This window comes from Lactuca serriola, chromosome 6 (assembly GCF_051521515.1).
Source record: "Lactuca serriola cultivar US96UC23 chromosome 6, Lser_US96UC23_V15, whole genome shotgun sequence".
In the NCBI taxonomy this organism is placed as follows: Eukaryota; Viridiplantae; Streptophyta; class Magnoliopsida; order Asterales; family Asteraceae; genus Lactuca; species Lactuca serriola.
The window spans coordinates 185,041,278-185,054,521 of NC_136413.1; the positions used below are offsets into that span (position 1 = coordinate 185,041,278).

General features: G+C 35.8%; 1 protein-coding gene across 1 annotated transcript; it reads right to left on the reverse strand.

The window, feature by feature from the left end:
- Positions 1 to 928: 928 nt before the first annotated feature.
- FU (kinase family with ARM repeat domain-containing protein) lies at positions 929 to 8,063 on the reverse strand. The gene is made up of 23 exons (XM_079005401.1): positions 7,922 to 8,063; positions 7,393 to 7,499; positions 7,233 to 7,307; positions 7,070 to 7,162; positions 6,849 to 6,923; positions 6,668 to 6,760; positions 6,528 to 6,591; positions 6,335 to 6,419; positions 6,051 to 6,123; positions 5,893 to 5,961; positions 5,714 to 5,794; positions 5,511 to 5,610; positions 5,306 to 5,431; positions 5,068 to 5,188; positions 4,818 to 4,989; positions 4,615 to 4,713; positions 3,944 to 4,483; positions 2,731 to 3,855; positions 2,188 to 2,421; positions 1,917 to 2,060; positions 1,754 to 1,834; positions 1,485 to 1,676; positions 929 to 1,318 (listed from the first exon to the last, which is right to left on the reverse strand). The coding sequence occupies exons 2-23, from the start codon at positions 7,480 to 7,482 to the stop codon at positions 1,076 to 1,078; spliced, it is 3,975 nt and encodes a 1,324-aa protein (XP_078861527.1). The 5' UTR covers positions 7,483 to 7,499; positions 7,922 to 8,063; the 3' UTR covers positions 929 to 1,075.
- Positions 8,064 to 13,244: the final 5,181 nt, after the last annotated feature.

Below are 13,244 nucleotides of genomic sequence, written 5' to 3' on the forward strand. Positions count from 1 at the left end.
CGGAGTTAAAGTGGAGGTCCGACTCGAGGAGGGAAAGCATCTCATGGATTTCAACCGGGTTCAACTCACATGACGTCATCATGTATATGATATGTTTTGAGGCGGGAGGGAGAAAGGGAAGAATGGAAGGCGTTGGAGCCACGTATTTATTGACGAAGAAGTAGTTGGTGCGACTTGGGAGTGCCATGTGGGATCCACTAAATATTTGGGATATCCAAATTCCAATCCAATCACTTTTACATTCTGGAAATTTCAGTAGATCCATGTTTTAAAGTTGTTTTTAATTTTAACCTTACAAGTTTTTTTTGGCACTTTGATTCTTTTTTAAGCAGTCAAAAAATATAATGTTTGGTCACTATAAAAATAATATGTTTTTTTTTTGTATTGTTTGTTGATATCAAACATAATAGACAGAGAAAATGCCTCCCATAAAAAAGAATTTACATACTTGTACTAATAAATAATTAAATAGTAAAAATACTTGTATGTTACTATTTTTTTTGTCTCGACTCTAGAATAAAGAAAAAAGACGAACTTTTTTTGGCAGATACATGTCGACAGTGTAAAAGGGAAGAAAAAAGGAGCACATGTTATGATGTCAGTCGGCAGGGTGAAATCAACGGCAAAAATTAAGCTTAATCACTAAGAAATAAGAATCAACCTCGACACAGTAAAGTACACTCAACTAGATATGCAAAAGAGCCAAGTTACTCTTATCTACTCAACATCAGCTCCTTAAAAGCTTAACTCGATATCAATTTTAAACAAACCCAAATCGAATTCAAACTTACTTAATATTAGATTTTTTTTATAATATATATTAAAATAAATAAATATTTAATAAATACTTATACAAGCAAATCCGATCCCGTAAAATTATTAACAAGTTGATCTTGAGATTTGTAAAACAAACGGAACTCAAAGCTAGTAAGGCACAAGTTTTGTAATTTTTAATAAAGTTTTTTTTTATACATGTAAATAACAATTTATCTACTAAAAGTTTAGAAACAATAGCAAAATTAATTCTAACAAAGAGTTGATGTATTTAAACATATATCATGGCATAGTTTTAGGGTTAAGAGGAGGTTTTGTTGAAAATGACAGAAGCATAGTTGGCAATGGTTGATTCTGGTGATTGGCGGAGTCGTCCAATCACCGGGTACAATTCAGAAGAACGAAGGAATTGTCTACAGGGTGGATGTTGGCACATCTTTGCTAACGAAAACAAAGCTATTTTTAGAGGCGACTCAGTAATCGCATCTCTCCTGGTTGGGTTCAGAGCAACAACAGAACAGTCCGACACCAACTTCAGCAATGCCTACAACACATCAATCAATCAATCATTCTCTTTCTTTTTCACTTAATCCAAAAAAAACAGGTTAATTGCATTTTTGGCCCCTAGATAAACCTAAAGGTAAGACAACTTCAAAATTGCAAAATGTAATTGAATATATAATAATATTGAAACTTTATGATATATATACCTGCATTGCTCCTTTAGAGACAATATCCTGACAAAGTTTGTTGGAGTTGCGCACGAGATTACTGAGAGCACCAGATGCGTTCGCTTTAGTTTTATCGTCCTCTTCTGCTGACATCAGCAAACTAGCAAGTTGAGGTATGCATTTTCTCAGCTCTTCATAAAACATCTCATTGTGGTATGCTGCATTACCAATCTATAAATAAATACACAAATAAAAAAACGTCAGTTTACATACAAAAAAAATATGCAAAATTAAAAATGGCAACTTACTGCAAAACAAGCAAATTTACGAGTGCGTTTGTCCCCATCAGAGCACCGATCAACCAAGAGACTGATGATTTTGTGCTTTGCCTGTAATATGTATGACACATATCATTTATCAGACAGAAGTGTTTTTAATTTTATTACCAAAAAATAAAATAATGATACTTGCCAATAAATCATAAAAGTAGGAGCTATGTCGACACATATTGCCAATAGCACTGCAAGCTTTGGCACGAACATTTGGATCTTGGTGTGTTAGAAAGTCTTTTAAGAGATGTAAGATATTTGCTCCATGTATGTGCTCATAAAAAACCTGCAATGCATTCATCATATGTTTTGGAATATATATATATATATATATATATATATATATATATATATATATATATATATATATATATTCTAAATAAGATACTAAATATATGATATGTAATATTTACCTTATCCATACGGGCCAAGTCTGAAATGATCATGAGAATATCTAGAGTAACTTCTCGTGGTGATGAGGAGTCAAGCAGCCTTCTCATTTTGTTTGGATCCAAGAGACCTCTTTCAAGGAGTTGAACAACAAGTGATCTATGAAGAGTCATTTTGGCTAGAAATGCAACGGCTCTTGCAGTGTCTTTTAACTCCATGTGTTCCAAACACTGAATTATTTGACCCGGAATTCCTACCTGTTATGTAAATTTAAAAACAATCATCACATGATTCATTTGACTAAGAAAATTATTAAACTTTTGGGACCAAAGTTGCAAAAATCAGCTATACTCATGGACCAAAAGGTCTTTTTACTTGGAACGGGGACCAAAACATTTCAAGGACCTCAAGTAAGGCCCAAAATGCAAGAGAAAACATGTTTGGACCAAAATTGCAAAATTCAGTTACACTTGGGGAAAAAAATGTAATTTACTCTGCAATTAACGAAACTAAAAGTACACATCCTTCAAACTTGAAGGACAAAATTGTAAGATATAAAAACTGACCTCAGAAAGGATTTGAATGTATTTTCCCATGCTTGCTTCAATGGCTCTAACCATGTCCTTGTCATCAGCAGATACCTTCCCTCCAGGAGATCCCATATTTAAAAGATAACCATTATTCACCGAAGCAGCAGCAGCAGATACAGCTGAAGAAGAATTCGGCACATTTTGTACAGCCACAAACGGAAACGCCAAAAGATCGATTACCGCGTTCACGGTATCCCTGATTCCATTCCGACCTCCACCAGGTCCACCCCAACACCTTATACCCTTCAGATGAACAACCGATATCAAATCAGACACAACTTTCACATGCTCTTTTCTGAGCAACACCTGTCGAAACGTGGAACTGCCACCTGGCAGACACTGGCATAGAGACGAAACCGTCCATACAACGCCGACTGGAGATAACCCGATCTGATCGTCTAATTGATCATTTCCTAATAAATCAACAAGAGTTTGGGGGATTCCACTCGCGCATAGCTGTTGAATCGCTAAAGGCCCACCCCAACGTAGTCTGGATTCCAACAGACCGACACAACCATCTCTGATTCCATTCCAATACGAGAGCTTCCCTCTCATTCCATTCCCGTCTGGGGTTGAAATCCTGAGGTAATCACAAAGAGTAGCACTCCGTGGTATTAAAGGCACGGCGATTTCGGAAATTGATGTTTCAACAGAAGGAGAATTTTCGAGGGACAAAATGGATGCGAGTGCCAGCATGGCGGACATGGAATGAGATTGAAATGAATTTTGAATTCGATCACATAAAGAGTAATGGTGTGCGAGGTCGGAAAGGCGAGAACGTTGTTTTTTTGGTGATGATGTCAGCATGAATAGAGCTGAATTTCTTCCGGAAGATTTTAAGGATTGTGCGACTGCTGAAAGTACGAGGCATGAATGGCAGATTAGGGCATGTGGATTTGGTAATTTGTTTTTCAGATTATTTTGGTCTCCTGTTTGTTGATCTCTGTCGAAAGAAGCACAAAGTGATAATATGGAAAAGATTTCTGAAATTATTGTGTTATCACCACCTCCACTCACGACTGTAGTCACAGGTAAAGAACTAGGCAAACCGCATAAAACACCGGTGACTGAGGTATTATGCAAACAGCACCTTAAGATGATCTGATAAGAAGAAAAAAAAAGTTAGATTATTATGTAACAACTTGTTTTAACAAGAGAAAAGATTATAAATAAATAAATAAATAATCACCTGAATACCAGAAGACCATGCAGCAGCCTCTGCGCGTTGGCGAAGACAATAATAAAAAGCAACTTGTACAGCTTTTGATCCAAGAAATGCTCGTGTGACTACATTCACAATCTTTTCAGAAGCCCCACCAATCAACGGTTTAGATTCATCTTCATTAATATTAATCCGATCCAACGAGTGTGAACGGATGGACCTCAATGGAAATGGATTTTCTTTCTCTTTAGTTGAATGAATCTCAGATGCATCGATTAATGACCAAATCGCCCTGCATGCTTCACAAGCAGCACGGATCAGATTTGAAGACCCGGACATGAGACTTGTGCCACAAGTAACCAAGCATGAAACCAAAGTATCTAAAACCCCTGATGTTTTGGCATGATCAAGTATCTCTTTAAGACCTTCGTTTGCTGCTGCCACATCAGCACGCTTGGTGGCTGGGGATGCTTTGAAACCTTGTGCTACTCGAGATACAATAATTGTGATGCAAGCAATGGACTCATACACAACTCTTCCTGAAGCATCTTCTGTGTTTTGAGAAACCTACAAGTAACAAAAGTCAGGGTTGTTTCATTTCTACTTGAGAGCAAATCGCACATAAAATAGCAACCTACTTTACCCTCTTTACAAATATATATGACATTGTACTTTACTTTAAGGTGAAAAATTATAACCTCTTTATAGAGCTCCACTATAGCAACCCAATGCCTGATATATGAATCCCCAAAACCACCACCACATGTATCCAATAGCTTCTTAATAACTGAGAAACACTGCAAAAAAAAAAAAAAAAAAAAAAAACAGAATTAATCTTCCAAAATAAATGTATACCCTAGTTCTTTTTGCAATTTATAACAAACATTAAGCAGTAAAGTACCTTTAGCAACAAGTCATTATAATCTGATTTTTTTATATGAAGGAGATTGGCAGTGAAGCCTATAAGTTCCCAAAATATTTCATCAAGCACCCCTGTAGAATTAATGGCAGCTGCAGCAACTAAGTTTGAAAGAATTCTCAGGGACTGGTTTGAAGTGACAGCATCTTCATCCCTGAACAATTTTGTAAGTCATTTTTTTAAACTTAATAAAATATATGTGTGGAGTTTTAAAATTATAAAAAAAATTCACCTGCACAACCGGTTTTTGAGAGGCAACAAGATAACTGATAGTGCTTCATTATCTTGGCCAATTAACTTGGCACCCTTAACAGTGCGAGAGTTATTTTCCAATTTGTCAAGTACCTGACAACCTGAAATAAGTATAGAAACTCAGACAAAATATAAAAATTATAATATGGAGAGAAAGGTAAAGTTTACATTAACTTGTGATTCATAAAAACAATTTATACTCTGTAATCTTAATCTACCTGACTGTATATTGTCATTTTCTGTGACCCTTTGAGACTCTGGTTGTGGTGAAACACAGTCAATAGTTGAGTGTTGACCAGAAGGTTGACTATTTTCATCCATAGTTGCAGGAGATCGGTTTTTGCCTGCAGTAAGTTCACGTAAGCTAGTTAGGCTCATTTAAGATCAGGAGGGTAAATTTGTAAGTTTTCATTAAAAGCCTACTTTCTGGACTTGCAGGGGTCAAACCAGTTGACTGTACATATTTTTCCCCTTTCCAAGCAGCATCACATCCTCTAGCAGCAGCAGTTTTGGCACGAAGCTCCTTGAAAAATTACATTATATTTGAAATTTTAATTTTTGCACAAAGTGTTACAAGAATTAAAAGGGTCTGTTTGGTTGGAATGGAACAACAAAAGATAACTAACCCTAGCCTCAACATCTTCAAAAGTTTCTGCAACAAATGGATGATCCAGAAGACGTGGCCATGTTAACCTGTAATGAGGATCCTACTCTCATAATTATGACACACAGTTAGAAGTTGATGATAAATAAACTAAATTGAATATAAAAACTAAAACTATCACAAAGATTGTGTTGAATATACCTTATTAAGCAGACCCTTGAGAAAGTTTTTGAAATTTGAACTCATGTTGTCTGGGTATTTCACAGGATCCTGGAAGTATATCATAAAGCTTGAATTTTCAATTTTGTATATCTAAAACTATATATTTTCAAAATGAATGTGGTTTAAAGAACACATACCTTGATGATATGCCGAATAAGTGCATATACTGAATTTGTGTAAAATGGAGGCTGGCCCACAAATAACTCATACCTGAATATAATGTTTTTGATCAGCTAGCTTATAAATTTAGATAAAGAAGTCTGATAAGGTGTTGTTTCTTTTTTATTTAGGGCAATAAGTGCATATATTTTATATATAGTCTTTCCATAAAATCGATGTACTTATATTTCTTTAAGAATATAGCAATGTAAACATCGTTTATCTGGAGTTCTGGACAGCAGTTAATGGAGAAAAAACTTACAAAATAACCCCTAGGGACCACAGATCAGCAGTATGGTTGTAGGGTTGTTCTCTTACTAGTTCTGGAGCCATGTACAAAGGAGTACCTGAAAGAAATGAATGCAATAATGATTAAAGAAGCCTTAAAGAACTCAAAAACAATGAACTTACACCTACAGAAAGTCTGGTAAAGATGGCATAAAAAGTTGTTGTACCTTTTATCGAGCGTAAGACAACTGTATTTGTTGACATCGCTCTTGCAAACCCAAAATCACAAAGCTGTATCATATGCAAAAGAGGAATCACAAAGCTGTTTCATATCAAATGAGTGGATGACTATAATAAGTTGTTTTACCTTAACAACACCCCCAGCACAAATCAAGATGTTTTGTGGCTTCATATCACGATGAATAATACGGTTGGAATGCAAGTAATGCAAAGCTCTGACCTGAAGTTTTTTAGAAGGTATAAAAAAACATTAAAGGATATTAAGATCATATAATTTCAATATAGAACTGTTAATTTAGGAAAAGTACCAACTGTTTTGCAATTTTCTGAACTTCTTCTTCAGGAAGGCATTTATCATCCTCAAGAATCTCAAATAGCTCACCCTGAATAGAAATGCATTAATTCAACAACAGGTAAATCTTACCATCATCAATGGATTCTTTACAGTGACACACTTTTTTTTTGCTTTTATATGATATCAAGTTATCAACTAGTATGTATGAAAGCAAATCAAAACAGAGTTAATTACTTGAGCAAACTCAGTGACAACACAAAACTCCTGTGGGGTTTCAAACGAATCCAGCATCTGAATAATATTCTCATGCTTTAACTTCCTCAAGATCTGCAAAAAGTAGGAACCATAATTGAGCAACAAATACACAAACTAAAAGTATCGGGAATAAGGTAAATACCTCAATTTCTTGTCTCAAATTCTGAATGTCCTTTTCACTTTTCCCATGCTTAAGTATAAATTTCATTGCAACAGTCTGACAAGTGAGACAAATAATATCAATATGATAACATTAATACAATTGACATATCAATAATTCTATAAAGCAAAGCTGCATATACCTGGCCAGTATACTTTCTTCTTCCCTTGTATACTTTACCAAATGACCCTTCGCCTACAAGCTCTATCACATGATAATTCTCCACTCCCATCTTTAGATCTTCAAATTCTGTTGTTTAGAGTAATTATGAAATGCATAAATTAATCACCAAATAACTTATAAACAGCGGTTTGTTTCAGTTCGGAAAATATTTGGAAAGACGCATAAAAAAAAGTGAGATGAAATTAGTATGCATCAAAGTAAGGTAACAGAAATCAAGCATTTATGCAGTATCCTGATGGCAACGATTAAGAGAAAAACCATAACCGAACAACGTGGACTAAAAACTAAAATGCAGACAGAACTTGATTTAGGGTTCGCCATCAAGCTTTTGGGACACACCTAACCGTCGCTGGTAGTATTGAAGGGACGAAGATCAGGAATTAAGAGAAACGTCCCTCTTATTGTTATTTTGGGATTAGGGTTTCAATTTTTCAGTGTAATGGGACAGCGGCAGAATTATCCAAGCTGGAACATGCGAAAAAACGTACCACAATGAACCGAGAAGTTGAAGTTGAAGCTGAAGCCGAACGAGAAGTGAGATCTGAAGAAGCTTCTCAAATGGCGATGATAAGTTTTTCTATAAGACGAATAATGACATCTGTAGGATTTGAACTGAAGTGATACTTTTCCCGCTCGTTATTCGAATTCCAAATGTGAACCTAACGGAATCAAATCGGATAAAAAAATGTTATTAGTGTTAAGAAAGATAGATTTTCGTTAATAAATCTTTGTGTTAATGATTTTAAATGTTAAGCTGTTGTTTTGTTGGAAACTTTGAATTATTGTGTTGAATTATAAAAATAATTATTTTAGTTATTTGTATTATTTTTTGTTAAATAATTATAATTGTAAAAGAATATAAACACCATGCAAAATCCAAATTAATATGAATCAAAATTTATCTTCAATAATTTATAACGATCCTTTTGAGATAAATTAACAAAAACAACATCATTTTTTTTATATCTCAAAGATTTCAAAGTTAAAAAAAAACATATTTGACATTGAATGACTTTTGAGCTTTGATCTTTCAAGATTTATATACACCAAACTTGGACAACTTCATAAAAATGACTTTTCAGAATTTTCATATGTTTTACTTGAATACCCAATCAATTTTTTTTAATTTATTAACATTCTATGTATGAAAATTTTTGTATGACATTCAAAATACAGTTCCTCTAAAAAAAATAATAATAAATAAATAAACTTCGCAGATCTTAAAGCTCCTCGAACACCAGCAGCAGCAGGTCTCGATTAAACGAATATGCGATGGACCACTGTGTGGGAACAGGCTCCGACGATTCTAGGGTATTTCCTTAGGGTTTCGAACTTTTGAGGTAGAATGGTATTATCTCATGTACCCAAAATCAAATTTTGACCCCTATTTATATAGGGATGTGATTTGACACCTGAAAGATAATTACTAAATATATTTGTAATTATCTTGACTTTTCAAATCATTCTGGAATAGTCTATATTCTTTGTTTATAATTAATTAATTAAATTATTAATTAATTAACCAAACAAGTCCCTACTATAAATATATTTTTAGTTATGTTTTGTTTTTGTTCTTGTGACATCCCCAAAATCTCGGCCAGAAAAGACCGATTTTCATTTATGCTTTTAAAATAATTTCAGAGTAAATCCTTTTGATTTGAAAGAGTTGCGGAATTTGTTCCCAAAAACAAAACGTGATAAAACAATGTTTACCTAAGCATTTCATAAAAGAAATGTATTTTCATTATATAATCAAAACTCGGGATATGATGTTCCGATACAGACCATAAAGCATAAACGACAACATTACAAGTCATTCAACAAATATATACATATGCAGACTTGTAAACAAAACAACTTGATGGTTCATCCATCTTATGCCCTTGCGCCACTTCCTGTAATACAAATAAACTGAGTGGGTCAGGCTTGGGAGTCTGGTGAGCATATAGGGTTTTCAACCCACAATCAATAATTATATTTAATTTCCACCAACCAATAATAACCCAATTACCCATTCCCGTTATTCTCACTTTATGTCCCTAAGACAACTAACATAAGGGACCTAGTCTAAGAATATTTCATCGGGGCGACAACACATGCTTCGGGGGTTCCTCAACAATATAAGTCAAATAAGGCAACCATGAGGGGGATGGAATACAGCGAATGAACACCCAAGTTCATTAACACCTACAGGTTATGAGCTTGCTAGCGTTCCACTGGACTGTCTAGAAAAGTCCGTGGTCGTCATCTAAATTCCGCTAGATGACTGGATCAAAACAACATCGAGGCCTCTCATCTATTTATTACACACCAACTATCTACCCATGTTCTACCCAACATATTAGTAGATAAAATATACATTTTTATACATAGTTTCAAAACCTATATAGCATGCTCAATCAATACATTTTCCACATAACAGATGAGGCACACACACATAACACGTATTTCATAGAGAAATAATCAGATCTATAAGATAGAAGAAAGTGAATATACATTCACACACATAACAACAAAATTATACACATAACACGTATTTTGTATAAAATACTTCATAATTATGCGTTAGAAGAAAGTAACTACACACTCACGCATATAAACAACAATATACTTAATACACTCAAACCATACTTGTATTATTATCATGTTTATGAAAGGTAGAATACACTCACTTGATCAGAAGATGATCAGACAGCACTACGGCTTGTAGAAATAGTATCTCTCCGCAGATCCGGAAGATCTTCACAAAAATCGAACTTCTCGCGGGCAGAGCTTCAGCTCGGGAATCACGCTCTTCGGGATTCTCGGGGCTTCGGATCTTGCTTCGGGACTTGAGAATGATACCGGGGCTTCGGGGTACTTCTGGCACACAAATTGAGGTAAAACGGGAGAGAGAAGAGAGAAAATAGCAACCCTAAACGGCTGGCCCTTCAAATCTATTTATAGGGCAAATTTGACCCTTGCCACGTCGTGGCAACCTTTTTCCACGCCGTGGGCTTGGTCGTCATTGCATGCGTCATCCCAAGTTGCATTTGGGGGCCTTCCGGAGGTGACAGGAGATTTGCCACGTCGTGGCACTGCTTGCCACGTCGTGGTCTCTGACAGTTTTGGGGTTTCGCGCCCCGAACTTCAGAAATTCATAACTTTCGCATACGAACTCTGTTTTTGACGTTCTTTATATCGACACGAAGATGAGATTATGTTCTACAACTATCGTTTAGACTCCATTGGCTAATTTTGACTTGATTTTTAATATATTATAAGTATATTACTTATATATTATTTTTAGTAGGCTGGGACAGGAAAACTCTGATCGAAATTCATAACTCCTTCATCTGAACTCCGTTTTTGTCTGTCTTTTAATCGATGGACTACTATCAATGAGATCTTCAATTATCATTTAGAAATTTTTTGCTAAATATCACTCGATCTCTATTTCGAGTATTCGGGCTGCATACCGCTAAGTCGAAACTTCGAAAAATCATAACTTCCTCATACGAAGTCAGATTTGGGCGTTCTTTTCATGCATGCTCTCGGTTTAAGGAACCCTACAATATTCGCTTAGATCACTAAGGCTAAATATTGCACTAACGTAAATTTCACTTTTTACGTCATTCAGCGTTGCCGGTTCTGTCGCGAAACTTCGACAGGTCATAACTTCTTCGTTGTAACTCGGATTTCGACATTCTTTATATCTTCGGAATCCTTGTTTCAACCACTACATCTTTATGAAAAGATATAGGGATTATCCCACACTTCAAATTCGACGCTTATTTTAGTCTTAATTCATTTAATTATAATAATTAAGAAAATAAACACATAATACTCAAATATTTCATCATTAATACTCCAAAAAGAGTTACAAGGGTTAACCTAGACTATTACATCAAGGATAATGCCTAGTATGGAAACGCGGGCGTTACAGTTCTTGCGTGTAACCCAAAATGACATTGCTATTTATATTAATATTACCGGTTTGTTATGGCTATAGGCACTAATCTCCATCAGCTCCCACTTGCACTTAGGCATCAACAATTGGTCGGTCAAATACTTACTAAGAACTACACTGAGTGGCAATCCAATGCAACTACTATACTTATAACAATATTGGTATAAACAAACCTAAGACTAGTGACTTCAAATTCCTTTGATCTTCATGATATTTATTGTAAACTAGAGACATGGATCAAGGGTCAATCTTATGGTTTAAGATTATGTTTCCTGAAACCGACTTCTGGTGACTTCTCCAAACTATTGATTTCAATTAACTCGGTCTCAACTTGGCCAAGCATTTGTTGTCACACACTAAATCAATGAGGGGACCAGAGAATGTCTACTTCTCCAATTTTGGCAGAAGGATCAAATAAAATTTAACTACATAGGTTAGTATTATTCATCATGTTATATCTAGTCAAACCCTGCATAGCTGTCAGTTACGAACAACGTCGAGGAAAAACCAAGATAAAACATATTGTAGAACAAAACCTTATGCATCTTCATTTGAAGAATGAGAAATATAGTCGTCTTAGTTTATTCATGACATGATCCATAAAGTAATCTTTAAGTGCGGTTACTCCAATACTTAAAATCTCCAATTTTCAAGTACTCATCGGTATTGGTCGCATATTGTTGTTATGTTCATCTCGATGAACAACCTATCAATACTCTATGACAATCTTAATTTACTACTATCTTCTAAGAGTATGACTCATTCTGAAAGTCTGAATAAAATATTATTCTAAAAAGTGGTTATAAACATGAAAAAGTAAGAATGTAACATCCAGATTCCCAGGTATCCTATGTTAAGTATTTATATTGAGTTTATGAGGGGAACTCGACGAGTAGGCGCTCTGACTCACCGAGTGGGATCGCGCATTTTTGGTCTGATTTAATGAAGGACTCGGCGAGTCCATGAGTGGACTCGGCGAGTCCATGCTGTTTAATGAAGCTCTAAATTCTCAGGTTTAGGACCTATTTAAGGACCCTTATAGCCACCATTTGCGGGTACCAGACCCTTGAGAGAAACCCTAATAGTGCCTGAGCGTTGAGAGAGAGAAGAAGCCATTATTGGACCTTTGTAGGTTTGTTTTGCAAGAAAGAAGGAAAGAGGACAAGAAAGGAAGATTGAGGAGCGCAAATCTATCCCCCATTTCACCAGAGGAGGCTACTGGAGGTACTAATCTGTGCTCAAACTCGTGTATTTGGTGTTCTAGTTGAATCTAGGGTTTTCTTATGCCTTCTTTGGCTTGGATTCGAAGTATGTGAGGTCTCAAGGTGGAGTTCCTCTTAGATCTGGACCTTAAGAGGTCCAGAGAGTCCCATCCATCTTGCTTTTTGCTATTCCATTTGAGTTATGGCCATACGTTGCCATTTTAGGGGTTATTTCACCCAAAGAAGCTTTATGGTCATTGCATGAGAGTAAAGGTTGGATCTTTACGTAATTATAGTGGTTGGGAAGACCATATCTATGGATTAGAGGAACAGATCTAACCTCAGAAGGTCATTTGGGTTTGAGCATGGCAGCAACTCGCCGAGTCCATAAGTGGACTCGACGAGTCGAGTCGGGGTTGCCCCGCGATTCGTGTCAGATGTAACCCGTCGAATGGAAGGATGACTCGACGAGTCAAGAGAGGCTGAAAGGATTCAGAGAAACCGCATGGACTCGCCGAGTCGCCCATGTGCACTCGACGAGTCGGGTCAAAGTTTGACCATTAACTTTTGTTGACTTTAGGGTTTTGGTCAAGGCTGATTCAGGAGAGTTCAGGGTAGGGTAGAATGGCCTTCTACCCAATTGTAAAGATGAGATCAAGA